General features: G+C 42.5%; 3 protein-coding genes and 2 pseudogenes across 3 annotated transcripts; 2 read left to right on the forward strand and 3 right to left on the reverse strand.

The window, feature by feature from the left end:
* Positions 1–726: 726 nt before the first annotated feature.
* On the reverse strand, positions 727–1,671 carry LOC147451535 (uncharacterized). The gene has a single exon (XM_086520630.1). It carries the CDS (start codon positions 1,669–1,671, stop codon positions 727–729), a length of 945 nt encoding a protein of 314 aa, XP_086376756.1.
* A 12,428-nt stretch (positions 1,672–14,099) lies between these two features.
* On the forward strand, positions 14,100–14,843 carry LOC147451536 (uncharacterized). The gene has a single exon (XM_086520958.1). The coding sequence runs from the start codon at positions 14,100–14,102 to the stop codon at positions 14,841–14,843; it is 744 nt and encodes a 247-aa protein (XP_086377084.1).
* Positions 14,844–15,741: 898 nt separating this feature from the next.
* LOC147451537 (uncharacterized) lies at positions 15,742–18,002 on the forward strand (annotated as a pseudogene).
* Positions 18,003–18,069: 67 nt separating this feature from the next.
* Positions 18,070–18,423, reverse strand: LOC147451538 (uncharacterized). The gene has a single exon (XM_086520959.1). It carries the CDS (start codon positions 18,421–18,423, stop codon positions 18,070–18,072), a length of 354 nt encoding a protein of 117 aa, XP_086377085.1.
* Positions 18,424–18,666: 243 nt separating this feature from the next.
* On the reverse strand, positions 18,667–20,135 carry LOC147451539 (uncharacterized; annotated as a pseudogene).
* Positions 20,136–20,548: the final 413 nt, after the last annotated feature.

The raw sequence follows: 20,548 nt of genomic DNA on the forward strand, positions 1-20,548 counted from the left end.
CATATCCTCGACAGCAAGGTCAATGCGTTCTTGCTCTAGTGGCGACCTACGACGAGATGCCATGCGAATAGGAGGAGCTTGGCTTGTGTTAATGGAATGATGTGCTGGGAAATTTATCTGAGAAGTGTGTGTTTGTGAGTTGAAGAGCTTTGGAAACCTGTGCAGCAGTGTTCGCATGTTGTGAAGACGTTTGTGCTGATCTACCACATGGTATTGTGCGTGAACAAAATTGGGGCCCTTGTGTGAACTGAATATAGATATGGGAAGCGTGTTTGGTAAAACCAATTGATACGTATCAAAATGTAAACGAGCTCTTGTTTTCACAAACCAATCACAACCCAGAGTAAGGGGAAACAATTGGCGTGGTAAAACATAGAATGTATGTGTGAATTGCTTATGAGCTAGATGAAATGTGCACTGAATTTGTGTGTGTGAATGATAAGTTTGATGATTATCACCAAACAACACAGTGATAGGAGGTGCTGTGAATGTAGGAAGACCTAATTGTTGAACTAACTCTTGACTAATAGAAGAAATTGTGCTTCTTGAGTCTAATAGTGCTTCTTGTGATGTGTCATTGAGCTGAGCTAGAATTGAACACACCATGCGTCCAGAAGAGGCAGCTGCTTGAACTTGCGGGCGGTGCTTCTCCATCATCCTCCCGCCTAGATATTTTTCCGGCAATTCCGCTAGGGAAGCGGCATCCGCCATTCGAATTTGCGCATTCTAATGTTGTTGGGTTGCCTGAAGATGATGGCAATGGCGTTGAACATGGCCATAGATATTGCAGTAGAAACATTTCGGCCGCCCTTGTTGATCTCTGTCAGGTAATGCACGCCTGTCAGCAAGTAATGCGCGCCTATCAAGTAATGCCCGTCGGGAGTTGAACTGAGCATTTTGTACATCAATGTCCATGGGAGTGGGTGTGGAATCTCCTGTAGGACGCTGCGTTGTAGGTTGGGGGATTGACATAGAAGGGGCATCAGGCTGAGATATACCTTCAACTCGTTGCGCAATATGAATTGCCGTATGAAAAGAAGTGGGACCTTGGTCTCGTACACTCCGAGAAATATCATGTCGAAGACGAGGCCATAAGAAAAAGAGCTTCATTTCTTCGGACATAGCCGGGTCAGCTCGGAGAAGCAATTGATTCATCTTCACAGCAAACTGTGCTACAGGCTCATACTGCTGTTGTTTGAGAGCATTGAGTTGCTGTAAAGCCGTCTGAGTAATGTTTTGGTGAGCGAAATTCTGAATCAGTAGAGATTTGAGCATACCCCAGTTGAATTTGACTTCGTCAGGTTGCTGAATAAACCATGTGGCTACTACGCCTTCAAACACTTTGCGGGCTTCCATTGCTTTACGGTCATCGAGCCAACTGTGATAACTAGCTACATTATCAAAATGGTCCAGCCATGTAAGTACATCTTCTGTTGGAAAACCAGAAAAAGGCTTTGGTCTAATCTTGGAATCAGGCAGCTGTGATTGTGTCGTATGAGAGGATAGGAAGTTTAGCATATTCTGATTGGTGTGACTGACCTGGAGTAGCATATTAGAGATGGCTTGAAAAATCTGACCCATTGGCGCGGCCTGAGATGGGAATTCTGGATGCATAGAGGCATCTTCATAGAGAGGAGAACCAGGCTGGCGTGGTGATTGAGGACGACTCATGGTCGGCTTTGCTACAGAGGTAGCCTCAGAGAAGACGTCAAAAGAGGGATTAGGTGACCAGAGGAAGAGTGCAAGAAGGAAGAACACTTGTGCTAGCTGCCCGTCTCCTCCACCAATGTGGAATACACAAAATGAACCCAAACACCTCTGTCTGTCTTTGGGCAGAGCCTCTCTTTATATGACGCTATCTCTAGTACATCAAGGTCGGGTCGGCTGTCTATCAAGATTGGGTTCGACTGGCCTGGAGTTAGTTGTTGAAACTACCTGAATATCTTACAGCTGGACTACCCGAATGTAGGCAACTACTTGCATACTCTACAATATAAGTGTCTAATCATATCCTTGTTGAGCTTCTTTATCAAGGGCGGCCGAATGTTGCGTTTGTAATCGCCTGCAAGCTTCGTGAATGCGAAATCCAGGATGTCCACCCGGTCTGCTTCCGGCAACCCCATGTCCACTGCTATATCCTGTAGACCTCGTCTTGAAAGCATATGAGGCTATCCTCCTAGAGAGGCCTTTGGGAGAAGCAGGCAGGGGATAGAGTAGTTGTACTCAGGCCCGTGCTTCCGTGGCAGCACAAGCTGCGCAGAATGGGGCGAAGCACTTAAAATGGCACCTTCGACATCGTCGGAAAGGAAAAAAAAGCGTGAGAGAGAGAGAGAGAGAGAGAGAGAGAGAGAGAGAGAGAGAGAGAGAGAGGTTCCATCTCTCAGCTTCCTCATTCGACCTCACCCTTGCAATGGCCGTTCCACATTCACCGCCAGCAAAGAAATCTCCAAGAAGACCTGCGTTGTGAATACTGCAATTGAAGGTGAGATGGCATGAGCACCGGGCGAAGAGTGCATCAGAATGCGCAGAGATTGAGAATTGATGTTCTTGTGAGAGACAGAGAGAGAACAACCCCGAGCGCGAGAGCGAGAGAGAGACGACGAGGACGTTAAAACCTTTTAATTTTTTACAAACCTTACAACTTGGTCATTGAGGATGCACGAGAAAAGAGGAGCCAACTGCGAGACTCTAATTTCGAGCATATTCAATAATCTAATCTTGGAAAAAATCTTACCTCAAGATCTTTTGAGAGAAACATGAAATTGTCCCCCACTAGTGCTCACTACAATACTCACAAATTAAACAATACCTATCTTTCACTTTTTTTTTTGAAATACATATAAAATTTCTCACTAACAACAACAAAAAAAGTTTGGCCTCGCTGAGTGAGAGAGAGAGATTCACTCCTTCGCCCTCAAGGGAAGATCTCAAAAGACACGCCTCAACTTTGCCTTTTCCCAAAATTCATAAGACATCTGACATACCACATTGGATCCTTCCGCAACCCCCAAAAGGCTCAAAACTAAATTGACGTATTTTTTATTAGAGGCAGCCCAAAATCTTTAATATTTTAAAATTCAAGACATGTCCATCATTAGAGTTACACTCTCTTCATTTAAAATGAGTGTCCACTATCTTATTTCAACTAATGAGCAATTTTTGCCTATCAAAAAATGCTTTAAAATACAACACAATTTCTTTCTATTTTAGTCAGCAAAAAGAGAAGGCATCTCTATAGCCTTTGCCCTTTGAGCAGACCAAAAATGGGATTGCTCTCTGTGCTTTTTCTGCATCCATTTCTTTGTGTGTGTGTGTGAGGGAGGTGAGAGAGGTATTGTGGACTTGCAAGGAGGCTTCCTATTCGCGACTTGGCTTATCACGTGTGTCGACTACGCACGAGGAGCGCCCCATCTTACCCGGCATAGACGAAGAGGTGAGTGACACACCTTCTTCTTCTTCTTTCTCTTTGTTCAAGAATATCCCTCTTGTTGTGTGTCTGTATATGGTAATGTATGCTCACTCACGGTCGTAGCATAAGTCCCCACGACACTCCTCTTGCTTTGTGTAACCTTCGTGCATAAGGAAGTGAAGCAAAGAAGAGGAAAAGTTAGCGTATCTCCCGCATCCACTCCGCGTGCATAAGGGGAGAGGGGTGGGAGAGGGCTTAATATTTGGCGCCGCTGTCGGGGAAGCAAGTGCTTGACAACAAAGAGAAGGATATCGTCTACGCATAGTGGCCGTATCTCTCTTTCTATGTGCATGCGTATCTATTCGTGAAGAAGCCTCTTCGTAGATAGATACGCATACGCATATGTGAAGTGAAAAAACATGTGTACATAGGTTAAGTATGTGGAATGAATTGAATATGATATAGGGATGTTATGGTTATGATTAGAGTGTTAGAATGCTGAAAATCATGGTTATGGTGCGTGCATAACGCCCGTTTCCTTGCAAGAAGGAAAAAACGCAGGTTTTTTTCCCTCTTCGAGACCACTTTTCGGTGGCCCGGCATACTCAGTCGGTAGAGCTGATGATCGAAGTGAATAGATAGGCTTAAAGAACATGTTAAGAAGATATGAATAGAGCTTTGGCTTGTGTGTAACGGATTGGCGGATGTGTAGTTATGGTAGGATGAAAGATGACTTCCAAATCTGAATTTTTTGGATAATTAGTGAACGTCATTCACTAATCGATCTCTAACTCATCAAAGGTATGTCCAAACGCATATCCATTTGATGAGGGAGCTTTGGAGAGTTGTGTAGATGTCCGTATGATATTCATATGACCTTATGCGTTGTCGTTTGAGTCCTTAACTCCACATCCCGGGAAGAGGTTAAAGAAATGGTAGAATTTGTAGATAAAAGAGAGTCTAGATCCGCTCTAGCGCACAAACGAGCATCACCGTTTAGATAGCGATGATTGGGGTGTATAGCCTTAGTCCTAAGCTACGCGAGGTGATGATCAGGATCCAATTTGATGCCCAGAGCAAGCGGTAACGCTTCGTCTAAGCATGTAGGCGTCCGTTCTTGACGCGTTTTCCAAAAAAAGAAAACATAAGTCCGCTTCTATGTACTCAAATGAGATCCAATTGAGATGAGACTTCATAAACATATCCAATAGAGTGTTTAGACCTTGGCTGAACCATCTCATCTCATTCCGGTGTGATTCGGGTCCAATCGGAGTCCGCCGATCGGAGCTCCCGGAACGCCTTTGACGGCGCCCAAGTAGACCGTATGAGAACGAGTGATTCGGCAATCCAATAAGGGCAAGGATTAGTAGGAGTGAAGTAGGGTATGAGGAGAATATGCCTACACAACAGCTAGGCGATCCGACCCCGTATGCTCAACTTATACGCGCCTGAAACTAGGTGTCTGTAGCTTTACATCTACGCGTGAACGGTTGAAAATCACGTTTTACACGCGCATAGTTTTTATTTGTTAGTGATAGATTAGTAGTATACTCATCGAACTGGACGAGTTGATACCCAATTTGTCCATTTCACACTTGTGGCCGTCCGCCCCTATTCGGCCGCCCGTTTGGGCGCCAGCCGGCCACCGCTGACGCCCTTAAATTTTAAAAAAATAAAAAAACATCCGCGGTGGTTGTCTATTCCTTTTCCTCTTTTCATTCTTATTTTTGGCACTATTAAGCACCAAAAAACCCCCTCCGAGTGCCTGCCTGTAGCGTCGGGAACGCATTCCGGACACTCCGCTGCCCGCTCGCAGTGATTTTCCAGTCGTAACCCTGTGACCTTTCTACACCCAAGAACGCGTGTGTAATCTACCATAAATTTTCTAGCCCTTTTTGTTAATTTTTTGTAATTTTCTATTTAATTGTAATTTTTATTTTATTATTTATTTTAAATCATTTTTCTCTCCACCTCTCTCGCTCATCCACATACACACACACACACCCTTTCTCTCTATTAATCTCTCTCTTCCTCTTTTCACTATATCCTTATTATTTTTTTGTCATTTTTGTATCTTGTATTTTTTATTTTATTTAATTAATTTTAATGTTATTATAATTTTCTTTCTCTCTCTCTCTCTCTCTCTCTCTCTCTCTCATCCGATCTCTCTCTCCCCTTTTCTTTGTTTTTTCTTATTTTTAATTTAATTTAATTTTTGTTATTCTTTAAAAATAAAATAAAATAATATTTATTCTCTCTTTCTCTCTCCCTATCTCCCTTCCCCTCACTTTTTCTCTCTCTCTCTCTCTCTCTCTCTCTCTCTCTCTTTAAAGCCCTTTCTCTCTTTTTTTTTTCTTTTCTCTTTTTTTTTTTTCACCCACCTCTTTTATCCCTTAGGAGGTGTGAATCCCTCCTAAGGAGACTTGTACTTAGGCACACACACCTCTACTTCTACTCGCGTCCATATTTTTTTAAAAAAGACAGAAATAAATAAAATAATAAATTATACAAAAAAAAACCCACATCCACACACACCTTTGCCTGTTGGCAGCCACACCCTCTACCCCGCGTCTGCGTTCATTTAAATATATATATATATATATATATATATATATATATATATATATATATATTTAGGAATTAAAAAAAACAACCCCGCGTCCACACACACCCGCACCCGACGCTCGCAACCCGCGCCTGCCCAAATTATTTAAAATAAACCCGCACCCACACAAATCCGCGCGCCCGCGACCGGAGCCCATACTTACCCTATTTAAATACCTACCTATTAAACTTTTAAAAGCTTAAAAGTAAAGTCTATGCTTTTAGCTTTTAAACTTTATCTTTTATGTCACGTGACACATCCAACCCTATGTGTCCGTGGACAAGCTACAACATGATCAGGGTTTAAATTAGAAGTGATCTGGCACTTTTGTGAGTCTATCGTAGACCATGCATGCCCAGTCACTTGGTGTAGATGCATATCCTCTGGTTGCACACAACATGCTCATCAGTATTCCTTCAGAATCCATTAGATTCAGTCACAGAAATTTTCCAATGCATTTAGCCTATTTTCCCTATTTTTGACATTTTTCACTTATTATTTTTAAGTGACTTCCCAACAAAAGTAGGTAGGGCAATTTTGCTAAGTTAATATATAAGCAAACCCAAGTTACCACTTTCTGGCAGAAGAGGCAGCAGGAGCTCCCCGCTCAATAGACATCTTCTCAGCAAGAACCGCAGTACCCCCCAAGCTTGGCGTGTTCCTCTCCCAGCTTGCCTAGCGTTTTTGGTCTTCATGAGCCCTGGCGTTTTTCAGCTTTGCATCATCGCCAGCTTCCCAGATCCCTAGCGTTTTTGCTAGCGCCACCCAGATGAACCAGCGTTCTCATTTTCAGCCATTAGCAAAGCCATTGTCGGAGCGTTTTCAGCCTTGAAGGCAATAGCAGATTCAGCCCTAGATGCATGAAGAGAACCTTATTTTCAGCCCTCAAAAATGCAGCCAAAACAGTCATTTTCAGCCACCGAAAACAGTCCCAGATTTAAGCAGGTAGCGTTTTTGGACAGCCGTTAAAAGCTCGCAGATTTCAGCCCTAAAGTCGTCGTCGTCATCACCATCGTCGTTACCGGCATAGTCCAAGGTTGCATCAGTCCATTGCATCGTCATTGTACCACTTTGTGCAATCAATAAGTAGACCACTCTCGCTGACGAGAGTGGGGCCTTCGGAGGAGGGTTTTACAACGTCTCTGGTGTCGTATCTCTCTTCTCTCTCTATCTCTCAGTCTCATTCACTTGCATGCACAGTGTCCATTCACTTTGTTTGTGATCATAGCATTCTCTCATTAAGAACGGAAGGCTCTACCTTCCATAAGAACAAAAGGAACCTCGAGCACAGTTTGGAGCACTCATCTTGAGCAACACGCAAACAATCATTCCCCTACACCTAACATTGGTATCAGAGCTTTGACAGTGTTCTGTATCACTCAAGGAAAGAACCACAAGAACCACAAGATTTTATGTTTTTTTGCTTGTTGAGGTCGCACGAACCCAAGTTCGCTTGGGCGTGTCGATTCCTAATCGTGTTTGTTGAAGAGTGACAGGAATCCCAGGAAAGAAGGGCTTTCTTCACCTCGAGACCATCAGGTGTGGATACAAGAAGAGTGTACGAGTTGGCAACATCCATTGAGAAGGATGGAAAAGCCACATTGACAGCCATGGATGGAGAGAAGGTAGAAGTACAGATCACTCCACAGCTAATTGCAGACGCATTGAAGCTGCACAACAAAGGGAGCTCGGTCAAGGAAAGAAGAGAGGCCATAGAGGTCTATGGGCCCAAGAAACAGAATGCGACCTATGGAGATATGGCGGACCCAAGATCGGCAACCCTTTGCCGACTGTACAACCAATTTCTTCATGTTTGCAGTAAAAGACCGCAAAAGTATACGACACCACCCCATGCCATTGCGACCACCATGACATGGGCATTAAAGAGCAATATGTCAAAAGAGGTGAATTACGCTCAACACATCCACGAGCAAGTAATTGCCATGCACAACGAGAAGCCAAAATACATAGGAGGAGCAGAAATTCTGACAAGAATAGCTTATGAAGCTATTGGAGCTAGAGATCAGTGGCCAAAGGCTCCCTCCCAGAATGAGTGGCTTAGAGAAGCCGACGAGGAGGAAGAACAGCCCGAAGTACCCAAGAGGGCATCCACAAGAGCACGCCGAAAACTAGAAGTAGTTTCAGAACCTGAAGAGGATGTGGACGAGCCACTTAAGAAGAAAGTAAAGAAGAAGGTTGCTCCCAAGCAAACCAAAAGTCAGAAAGCGGCAAGGATGGAAAGATTAGTGGAGCAGTTTAGAGCGGAAAGAGCTCTAAAGGGTGACTTTGAAGAAAAGTGGGTGCCAGACCCCACTAAAGTCGGAACTAGATCGGCCAGGCCACATATTGATCAATACGATCAATATATTAAAGCTTATGAGGAGTCAGAGGCTATTTTGGAGCAGCAACCTGTCGAGCCATACACTGAAGAGGAGGTACAACAATTAAAAGCTGAGCTGAAAAAAGACGACAAGGGGAAAAGGAAAGTAGATGAGTCTACTAAGCCTCAAGAGAAAGATGGGCAAGCCGACAAGGGGAAAGCCAAGGAAGCTGAGGACAAACATCCCTCTATGACTGATGTACCAAGCCCGAAGAAGACGGAAAAAGTTGTGGAAGAGACCACAGTAGAGGTGGACACAGATGTTTTGGAAAAGCCAGAAGCCGAGACCAAAGAAAAGAAGATAGATCCAGTTCAACAAAAGAGAAATGATTATGAGGATCTGGTAGAGATAGGATACACTGAAGAAGAGGCCCTTGAGGCAGTTTATGGGATCACCCTACAAAAACAAGATGAACGGAGAGGGACGGAGAAAAAGACAGAGTAAAAAAGAAAGTGAAGAGAAACTGGACGAACCGAAAGTACTAGAAGAGCCAAACAAAGGGAAGCGGAGTTGCAGAGAAATTTAGAGAATGCTATGACTGAATCTGAAAGTCATAAAGCATCACTCTATGACACGGAAAACGAGAGAGACGGCTTGATACTCCAACTAGCCGAGGCTTCAAGAGAAGTAACAAGTGCACATGAAGCAACGGAGCGGATAGAGGATGAGTTGGAGGCGGCTAAGGATGAATTCATTGAGCTAAGGGAAAGAGTCAAGCTCCAAGAAAGAACAATCACTAGACTCAAGTCTACCCCTAGAGCTAGCAGAGCAGGAACCGAACAAGAGGGAGCTATTGTACCAGTGTTAGAAGATTAGGTCCGAAGCTTACAAAGAGAGCTAAGATTAGAGCAAGTGCAAAGGTTGCACATTGCGGAGGGATCATTGGCCGCAGAGGAGAGGCTCACATTAGAAAATCAAACACTACGGATAGAGAATGAGGCCCTCCGCAAACAGCTCCAAGATCTACAAGAGCAACAAAGAAGAGAGACAGAGACACCACAAGAAGAATCAGGTGGAGCAGCCATAGAGCTACCAGAAACTGGAGAGGCAACCACAATTGAAGATCCAGCCCTAGCTCAAGAGGTGGCCTCGACTTCAAGAATCTCTGAAGAAGAAGAACAAAGGCTCCATGACCAAATGGAAAAGTCAGTAGAGGAGAGTGCCAAGGTGGAAATGGAATGGGAGAGGAGACTCCTAGTCTCCATTAGACTTCAGGGACTAAACACAAAAGTGCTCCATGAACAGTGGATGCAACCCAGCTTGCCTTTCCCTTTGATGAAATTTGAAGTGCTAAAGACGAAAAAGAGAATAGAGGAGGAGCAGTATGTCGCTCTTTACGAAGGCGACATCACAAAGGAGGAACAATCAAAGAAGATAGTAGATTCACAACCTAGATGGAGGAAAGGTTGGCTGAACAAATACCCAGCCTACCTCATCTACTTGGTGGAGGCACCAAAGGAGATTCGGGAGGATGCAACATTCTGCCCGGTGCCAAGAGTCAGAAACTGGAAAGAGCATGGCAGGATTGCAAAAAAGAAGCCAAATTGGCTTAATTATCCCAGGATGCCAGGACCAAAGGCAGGAGAGAGAATAGGTAAAGCCTACATGGTGAAAACCCTAACGGGCACCATCAAGCTCTTTACTGACTCTCCTGACCTTTCATGTCAGATGCTCAAGAAAATCTGCAGGACTCTCTTAGCTTGCATTGAAGTGTTCGCGCCAGATAAAGCCACGACCTCGAGTCTACTATCGACGGCTGACACGGTGACTGATATGATGTACGATCTTTCATTGCAGCCTTCTCCAAAAGTGTTACACCTCCTATACCAAAGGATTATGTTTTTGCCTAGCTTCCACATGAAAACATTCGAAGAAGCTTTCTACACTGGCTTTTTCACCCACGAAAGCAAAATATTCGGCCCAACCTTGACCATCAGCAACCTACGATACGAATCACATTTGCAGATGCTCAAGACGACAGTACTTTATTGACCAAGCATAAAAGTCATGTCAGGGACGACATGAACGCGGAGGGGGGGGAGTGTTGAGCCAGCAAAGGATCACACCCACATTTTTTCTCACACTCATCATTTTGTAACCATTGATTGTAATAAATGTCTTTCCGACATTAATTTTGATTTGAGCCATTCATTAAGTAACGGGACTCAATTGAGTTTCCAGCTTGTAATCCCGAAGTAATTTCACTTGCTGATGTAATTAGTTAGAGATGTTCTCACCTCCAAGGCTGAGGTATATAAGCCAAAGTTTTTGTAACCTAAGGGAGATTATTTTTAATCAAAGTGAGTTTTTTGGAGCGCCGTGATTGTGTCTGAGAGAGAGAGAGAGAGAGAGAGAGAGAGAGAGAGAGAGTCTTATCTACGTGCTACGCAAGCTACGGAGCCGCCATTGGAGAAGTGACACCGCCATTGTGTTAGCAACGGCGAGAGCTACGCACAGATACCAAGAGTGCGCGCTATCGGCTTCTATGTGTGGTAAGTTCCTACGAGCTTCGGTGTGAGTTTTCTTCCAACTCGTGTGTCAGAATTGAGCGTGCAGCATATCTATAGAACCACAACGAGTAGAGCTACACATTAGTACCATCGGGGTCAAGTTTTGATCACCTGTATTTTTCGGCTTGTCTTCATACGCGTTTACCGCACGGAGTGGTTATAGGTTGATTTTGCAGTTCAAGTCTTTAGGTTGTTGTTCTTACCTAGTGTATAGACTTCCCCTTGAGTTTGAGATCGATTCAATGATTCTAGATCTTGTTTCGTATAGCATTCGTTCGTAGTACGGATTTCAGTCACTTGCGTATTTTAGAACTTAGATTTGATTTCCTTAGTAGTGATTGTCATTAGAAGGTCAAGTAGGTGATTTGACACCCACCTAGTTGTTTCCATGCGCCTGTGGGTCAAGCTCCGTCCTCGTCTGACAAATTCTATTGTTGGTTGAGTTCTCACTATTTAGCTTCTGCTAGCGGCGTAACCGCCTTAACAGCCTATCTAGCATCAAGTGTACCATGTTGCAAGTCTATTGGGAGAAAATAACCGTTACCTATACACTATTATGTTTCTAGGGAGAAATCTATTGGTAACATCACATCACCCTTCAGACAACGGGGTTACAAAGAGGTCAAAGGCATAGATCATGATACATTGGTCAACACCATAGGTGGCACTCAAGACTTAGACATATAGCAAGAGGCATAATGGATCCTCGTGAACCTCCAAACACCATGGTTATTCCGAGAAGCCAAGCATAAAGCCCCATTACCTATTCTTTATGTACCCATAGTATTTGTGCAGGAACTTTATTTTAAAATAGAACCCAAAGTATAATATATAGTGAAGTTTTTGTCCAAGTTGCAGCCAACAAGCCGCAGCCATTTGATATTGTGCTAATTCATTCTATCTTTAGTGGTGCATTTTTTCTATCAACTACTTATTTTTTGTACTAAGTCTTCCTATTTTCTACTTCTTTAGTACTAGGCTTTATTATGGCTGAGTCTCCCCTGCAGCTTCGAAGGTTTGATAGAAACTTAGTACGAAGGCCTTTGTGTGAATATATGCTCTTGTGTGTGTGTGTGTGTGTGTGTGTGTGTGTGTGTGTGTGAGAGAGAGAGAGAGAGAGAGAGAGAGAGAGAGAGTGAGCATCTCTTGATATAGAGTTCTACACCCACTGGGCACTAATGACATTAGTGGCTAGTTTTCATGGATGATGTAGCTTAAGGGCATCCCCCCAAATGCACACTGATTCGTATAGCTAAGATTGGTAGACAAGGTTTCCATGAATAAAATTATCCTTAGCACTACTATGGTGGATATGTATGCCAATTATGCTCGAGGAGCTTTCTTCTATGGCTATCATCTCTTGGTCTGCACTCATCATATGATTTGCTAAATAGGGCCAAGGTGAGTGTAGAACGTTGACCTATTTTGAATGGGTGGTAGTAGAGAACAAGAGAAATTGGCAAGGAAGACAAATTCATGTGATGAAAAATTCATGTTGGGAAATAAGATTGTGCTTGTGGCGTTGATGAATATGTATACTAAGTGGGGTGCTCTCACAAAAGTAGCATGAGGGCTTGAGCTCTATTCTTGGGATGTTTTATGAATTCAAAAGGTTCAAATGGATCTATATGCACACTGTAGTGTATAAGAGCAAAATTTGGATTTAATGATCTTAGTAAAGTTTGTTTTCAAGTAAAAAGTACCACAAACTTATGATGATGTCATGATGTTTGTAAAAGATTAAACAGGTAAAAAATAAGTTGAATATGAATAGATTAATACTTTTCTTTTTCTATCATAAAGTACTATTGCAATTGGCTATTACTAGCCCTCGAAGGCACAATATGGTCTCAAAGCAGGCATAAAAAATAATAGGCTAGGGCATCCATGATACGAACATCCTTGGTGGCCCATGGAAAGAGAGTGAGATCTACTAAAGGCGTTGTGCGAGAGGCGATTAAGGGTTCCCTTGAAAAGTGAGATTAAGATTGAAGGAGAATCGTTGATTTTTTTGGCCCATCGAAAAAGTAATCTCGGCACAACAATTGGGATGGGGGAGCGTTTTTGAAGTTCTAATGATTCAAAGATATTTTCTATTAAATTTTGATGATAAAATATTCTACAATAAACTCACATTAATGTACTCTCTTTAATGCAACATTAAAGTGTGTAGGTCTAACCTCACAAAGTAATCTCTACACTCTCTCTCTCTCTCTCTCTCTCTCTTGTTTGAAGTTTTAATGATTCAAAGAGATTGTATATTAAATTTTGATGATAGAATATTTTACAATGTACTCACTTTAATGATGTGTAGGTATACCCTCAAAAAGTAATCCCTACTCTCTCTCTCTCTCTCTCTCATGATGATGAAGTGACCTGCACACATGTTTACTATGACACTTAAAACCTATGATTGTAGAGGAATGTCAGATTTACAGAAGTGGTGCAAAATGAAGGAAGCAGTTTATGTTGGCTGTAGTGAGGATGAGACTGTTTGTTTACTTTTGAAAGATGTACCAGCATGAGGATTGCATGCATTGAGGATTAGGATAGTGTTGTCAAAGCCACACATTACATTGAAGGCACAACATGTCATTGAGGGATTACTGGTATGCTTGATGTAATCAAACCCAAATGATGCATTGATGTTTGAAAGCATGGGATACCCATAACTTATATCACAGATTTTATAAATGCATGTGGTTGAAAATGCTTGAATAAGCAACCAAATTCATCCTCATGGTGCCACAAAATGGATGTAAATAAGGAGTCTCCAAATGTAGTAACCTTGAATAAGGTTGATATAGATATGTATTTGAAGTCTATCATGATTGAGCATAAGACAAGGTTAGTCATGGTACGTTCCTCAAAAAATAACCTTGCATCAAAAAGTGTGGTTGATTATATATGTCATTGAGGTGGTACACCTAAGAGAAGGGGCAATATTAAAGATAAAAAGGGCATCAAAGAAATATGGCTGCCCATTCAATCAAAGTGCAAGTGGATACTATAGATGGCAATAATAATCTAAACTCTCACAGATAGCATCTAAGATGATGTAAAAATGTTCCAATGATGTAATATAGTTTCTTTTTAGAGAGAGAGAGAGAGAGAGAGAGAGAGAGAGGATTTCGAACGAAGGCTCTAGTCTGTGTGTGTGTGATAGAGAGATTAATACGGAGCAAAGCATCACCATGGAAGAGAGTAGATTGAGCATTCTTGTAGTAGCTCCAAGCGTGGATGACAGCCTCTTTCCTTTGAGGCTACACCCATTGCATGCAGCTTTGTGGGAGCAAATGTTTAAGTGGACAAAGGCTGAATTTGGGTATGTACTGTTAGAGGCAAAGATGAAGAAGATAAACAGTAGAAACTATGGTTGGGTAGCCTGCTCTTTTTGGTTCAAATCCGCTAGCCCGCAGTGCTCTTTGACTCTTCTTAAGCTCATGTTTTGGTTCAGTGTCTTCAACAATGCCATCAACAACACTATTTCAATGAGTTGGGATGCGGCTGATGCCCATGACTACTGCTACTATGTCCTGGAGACACTCTTTGGAAATGCAAGCGGCAAAGAACTGGCATTTACCATCGCAAATCGTATGTCCCTCGGCTATGACAATGTCAAAACAAGGTACAATGAGAGAGAGCTCTTACCCATCATTCTAGCCATGGAATGGTGGGGAGAGATGAAGAGTGATAATATGCCCATCAAGCAGCAAGCACGATTTGTCACCGCCATCATGGACTACGTCATGTCTCAAGTGACCATCATCCATTTCAATGAGCTAATGGATGTGAAGGCACCACCCCATGTGCACAATTTTATCCCTGTACGCAGAGTGGCCATAGGCACTCCCTTGTGTTTCTTGGCTTCCGAGTACAACCTCGACATCGAACTTGATGAGGACCCTTGGCAACCTCTACATGCAACAATTGCATGATGTTGTGAGCGACCATGTAGCTTGGATCAATGACATCCTCTCCTTCACCAAGGAATTTGCTCAAGGAGATTTCCTTAACATCCTCTCCTTGCTTCCCTTCCATAACAATAACAACAACTAAAAGCTCACTCGAGTTCCTCGTTGCATCCCCTTTGAAGTTGCTGCGATGCAAACATGGGAAATGACGATTACGTGTGGTGATAGCACAAATGTGCTCAGCTTGCTACTAAGATAATGAAATTCCTCACCTTGCTAGTAAGCCAAATATGAAAAGCTATTTGAATGGTGTATGTGGCATCACCACTGGTGATTGGGCATGGTTTCTTTAAAAAACATGCCTTCATACTTCGATATAATTCACACCAAAACAATGAAAAAGGATTGTACCTTGTAAGTTTAGCCTTTGGAATGTATGCTTACTAGTACTATTTATTCCGTTGTTGCCGGGCATTTTGTTAGAGAGAGAGAGAGAGAGAGAGAGAGAGAGAGAGAGAGAGAGATTAGGTGTGTATGAGCGAGAGAGAGTGTGCATGTGTGTGTGTGACAGAGTGAGAGAGAGAGAGGCACACACACACACACACACACACGCACACACACACACACAGAGAGAGAGAGAGAGAGAGAGAGAGATAGCGAAGAAGAAGAAGAGGGAGCTTGCACCGGTGTTAAACACTAGATTATTTTTGGTGTGACATTCGAAAAAAATAATGGTGTTTGATAATGTTTGATTAAAATAAAAAAAATTGATCGTGGGAGCGTTGAATTTGACCTCGTCCCAATGTTCATGCTTATAGCAGGACCAAAAAGGGTCATGGGTTTTGAACGCAAGTAAACTAAATGAACGCAAGTAAGCTAAAACCCTGGTTTTTCAAAATCAAGGGAGAGCTGTGAGAGAACCATGGCGGACGTCAGCTTGGCCGACGAGAATGTAGCCGCCTTGTTAGCGAGGATAGGCTTCACAGTAGATCAGGCCCGACATTTACGGCACGATGACATCCATGCATTGGGTCTCTTGCCTGCAGAGAGAATTCTGTTAAGGAAAGCCATCACAAATGCTCAGGCTCTATACGGTAAATACTTTCCGTTGGTGGGTCATGTGGGTTGTGAGTGGCTTGACCAAGATGGAAGTAACAAGACTCTCCAAGGGTCTTGAGTTCTCTGCGGGAAAGGAGGACTCATTGTCACGGTCCTTCACACAGTGCAACCCCCAAATAAGAGGAATGCATGGGATGTTAGTGTAAGGGTAACCTTTCACAACACGTGCAAAGGCCGATTTAGCTATGTAGCTATGATTGTGAAGCTTGACAAGAACGCAGACCTAGCTCTTCTGCAACCCATCAATCCTAATCCTAGGCTAGATGATATTGACTTTTTTTCAGAGTGGGCTCAGGTTGCACCTTGAATTCCCTCTAAGGTCCATCTGATTTCTTATCCAGATATCATGGATAAGGAGTTTCCAAGTAGACTGCTTAGAGGAGATAGGCCTTCGATGCACTTGTGGAGAGTGGTGCACAAGGAAGATGTCGAGGCCGTTGGTACTTATCCATGTTTTGGTGGATGCTCCGGCGGCCTAATCTTGTGCTTTGAAACCGACGACACACTTGGGTGTGGCATACACCTAGGATAGGTTCATGAGACGGAGAAGTTGACCTCATTGAACTTGCCTGAGGTGAATGAAGGCCTCCAACAAAAAGGAGGGTTCGGCCACTTCTTTCATGGTGTGGCCAACTTCATTCAAGGGCCAAAACTGACACTCTAGGAAAGAAAGGTACTTACAATGCAATTTTCTTAATTCAATTTAATTTATGGTTTGTCTTGTTGCATTCTTTCTTATTTGTTATTTCGAGTATTCATCTAAATCGTTGGCTCATATCTTTTTGAACATGAAGCTTGGTTGGATAGAATTTCTTTTGTTGTCCCTTAGTTGCTTGGTTGCATAGAATATCTTGCATTTTTAGTCGCTTCAAAAGGTTTCGTACGTTTTTTTTTAAATAATCCGATCTTATTGTGAAATTTTAAACTTTCTTTCTAGTTATCCACATACTCTTGCTCATCTAAAATTGATTTTCGCAAAAACGCTCGGCTACCTATCTTGTACGTACCATGAAGCCTGCACCACAGAGCCCTGTCGATGATGGGAGAGTTTCCTCTAGGCGCACACTTGATAAAACGATCCGACGAATTGTTAAAAGTTGGGAGGTAATAAGCTGATAACTTTCCAAAGTAAATTTATTATATAGGAACCAAATTTGGTTGATGTGATAATTATTTTCTTGTTATTATTAATCGGTTCTTTTAATTGCAAGATTATGAAGCACCTAAGTCCTCGACTGAATTTGATTTGTTTGAGATGGACTATGTGAGTAGAGTTATCAAAGTTGTGTAAGCCAAAGCATGAGGTTGTAGTTCATAATTGGAATATGTTATTCTAATTTACAAATTAACGTTTTTATGTCACTACCTTTAATTTCGTAAGTAGTGTTGTCTTTTTGTGTGTGACAAAGATGTGAGAGGTAATGTTTGATATCCGAGCTTTGCTCTACTTTGGCCGGACGGGGGCCTATCTACAGCTAGCACCAAGAACTCTTTGTGCTTGTAGGACTCTTTGTGCTTGTATTTGAAATTGGTTCTGGTTTTTTTGGGAGTACATTGTTTTATACTTTTATTTGCCTTAAATGTTGAGGACATTTCATGCAGCAACATCATGCCAATGTTTGAATGTAGGTGGCAAGCCCTGAAGCTTATGAGAAGGAGAAGACATCGAAGAAACAAGAGGCCTCTACTGTGGATGATGCTGCCCTCAATGAAGTCAAGAAAGCCAAACGCAACCTCTCCATTGAAGAGGACATTGCTAGATTGTCTGTAGCTGAGGAGAAAGACAAAAGTGGTGAGAAAACTAAACCTGGAGAGAATATAGACGGCTTTACTGTAGTGTAGCCGAGCTTTGCTCTACTTTGGCCGGACGGGGGCCTATCTACAGCTAGCACCAAGAAGGCTTTTCATAGTAGACTCTCGGGAGCTTTAAATGCCATGCAACCAGCTGATAGTGTGAAGGACGCAGACGAAGATGATGGTGTGAGCTGCATTCTGATTGCTAAGTTGTCGTCTTTCATTCGACGGCTGCTGAGATGCATTCTGGAAATAAGCGTCTGGAAATAAGCGTCCAACACGTGCAAAGGCCGATTTAGCTTTGGGCGCTTATTTCCAGAATGCAGCTTAGCAGCCGTCAAATGAAAGAGGATAACTCAGTAGTCGGAATGCAGCTCACACCATCATCTTCGTCTGCGTCCCTCACACTATCAGCTGGTTGCGTGGCATTTAAAGCTCCCGAGAGTCTACTATGAAGAGTCTTCTTGGTGCCAACTGTAGATAGGCCCCCTTCCGCCAAAGTAGAGCAAAGCTCGACTACACTACAGTAAAGTTGTCTATATTCTCTCCAAGTTTTAGATTTCTCACCACTTTTGTCTTTCTCCTCAGCTACAGACAATCCAACAATGTCCTCTTCAATGCAGAGGTTGCATTTGGCTTTCTTGCCTTCATTGAGGGCAGCATCATCCACAGTAGAATCGTCCCTGAACATTTAAGGCAAATAGAAGTATAAAACGATGTACTCCCAAAAATCTAGAACCAATTTCAAATACAAGCACAAAGAGTCCTACTGGTTTCAAAACTAAGCACAAGGAGATCAAAGATTACATCTGACATCTTTGTCACACACAAAAAGACAGCACTACTTACAAAAATGAAGGTAGTGACCTAAAACTGCTAATTTGTAAACTAGAATAACATATTCCAATTATGAACTACAACCTCATGCTTGGGCTTACACAACTTTGATAACTCTACTCACATAGTCCATCTCAAACAAATCAAATTCAGCCGAGGACTTAGGTGCTTCATAATCCTGCAGTTAAAACAACGGATTAAAAACAACAAGAAAATAATTATCACATCAAGAAAATTTGGTTCCTAATAATAAATTTACTTTGGAAAGTGATTAGCTTATTACCTCTCAACTTTTAACAACTCATCGGACCGTTTTATCAAGTGTGCACCTAGAGGAAACTCTCCCATCATTGACAGGGCTCTGTGGTGCAAGCTTCATGGTACGTACAAGATATGTAGCCGAGCGTTTCTGCGAAAATCAATTTTAAATGAGCAAGAGTATGTGGATAAGACACCGGTAATAGAGAGAAAGTTTAAAATTTTACAATAAGATCAAATTATTAAAAAAAAACGCACGAAACCTTTTGAAGTGACTAAAAATACAAGGACAACAAAAGAAATTCTATCCAACCAAGCTTTATGCTCAAAAATATATGAGCCAACAATTTAGACGAATACTCGAAATAACAGATAAGAAGTATTGCAACAAGACAAACCATAAATTAAATTGAATTAAGAAAATTGCATTGTAAGTACCTTTCTTTCCTAGAGTGTCGGTTTTGGCCCTTGAATGAAGTTGGCCACACCATGAAAAAAGTGGCCGAACCCTCCTTTCTATTGGAGGCCTTCATTCATCTCATTCCAGTTCAATGAGGTCAACTCCTCCGTCTCATGAACCTGTCCTAGGTGTATGCCACACCCAGGTGTGCCATCAATGTTAAAGCACAATATTAGGCCGCCGGAGGATCCACCAAAACATGGATACGTACCGACGGCCTCGAAATCTTCCTTGTGCACCACTCTCCACGAGTGCATCGAAGGCCTATCTCCTCTAAGGAGTCTACCTGGAAACTCCTTATCCAGGATACCTGGATAAGAAATCAGATGGACCTTAGAGGGAATTCGAGAGGCGGCCTAAGCCCAGTCCGAACAAAAGTCAATATCATCTAGCCTAGGATTAGGATTGATGGGTTGCAAAAGGGCTAGGTCTGCATTCTTGTCAAGCTTCACAATCATAGCTATAAAGCTAAATCGGCCTTTGCACGTGTTGGGCAAGGTTACCCTTACCCTAACATCCCGTGCATTCCTCTTATTAGGGGACTGCACTGTGTGAAGCACCATGACAACGAGTCCTCCTTTCCCGCCGAGAACGCAAGACCCTTGCAGAGTCTTGTTACTTCCATCTTGGTCAAGCCACTCACGACCCACACGACCCACCAACAGAAAGTACTTATCGTAAAGAGGCTGAGCATTTGTGATGGCTTTCCTTAACAGAATTCTCTCTGCAGTCAAGAGACCCAATGCATAGATGTCATCATGTTGTAAATGCCAGGCCTGATCTGCTGTGAAGCCTATCCTCGCTAACAAGTCGGCTACATTCTCGTCAGCCAAGCTCACACCCGCCATGGTTCTCTCAAAGCTCTCCCTTGATTTCAAAGAAACAGGGTTTTAGTTTACTTGCGTTCATTTAGTTTATTTGCGTTCAAAACATGACCCTTTTTGGTCCTGCTATAAGCATGAACATTGGGGCGAGGTCAAATTCAACGCTCCCATGGTCAACTTTTTGGTCCTGCTATAAGCAAGAACATTGGGATTCAACGCTCCCACAATCAAGTTTTTTTTATTAAAAAAAAATAATCAAATATTATCTCACGCTCAGCTTTTTTTATTAAAAGAAATTTTAATCAACCATTATTTTTTTTGAATGTAACATCGAAAATAATCCAATGTAACACCGGTGCAAGCTCCCTCTTCTTCTTCTTCTTCGCTAGGTCTCTCTCTCTCTCTCTCTCTCTCTCTCTCTCTCTCTCTCTCTCTCT

This window comes from Adiantum capillus-veneris, chromosome 9, assembly GCF_014529385.1.
Source record: "Adiantum capillus-veneris isolate H3 chromosome 9, ASM1452938v2, whole genome shotgun sequence".
In the NCBI taxonomy this organism is placed as follows: Eukaryota; Viridiplantae; Streptophyta; class Polypodiopsida; order Polypodiales; family Pteridaceae; genus Adiantum; species Adiantum capillus-veneris.

Excerpts from the sequence above, each read along its gene's own strand:
- LOC147451535 (XM_086520630.1), bottom strand. The coding sequence starts at position 1,671 with ATGAGTCGTCCTCAATCACCACGCCAGCCTGGTTCTCCTCTCTATGAA.
- LOC147451536 (XM_086520958.1), top strand. The coding sequence starts at position 14,100 with ATGGAAGAGAGTAGATTGAGCATTCTTGTAGTAGCTCCAAGCGTGGAT.
- LOC147451538 (XM_086520959.1), bottom strand. The coding sequence starts at position 18,423 with ATGTTCAGGGACGATTCTACTGTGGATGATGCTGCCCTCAATGAAGGC.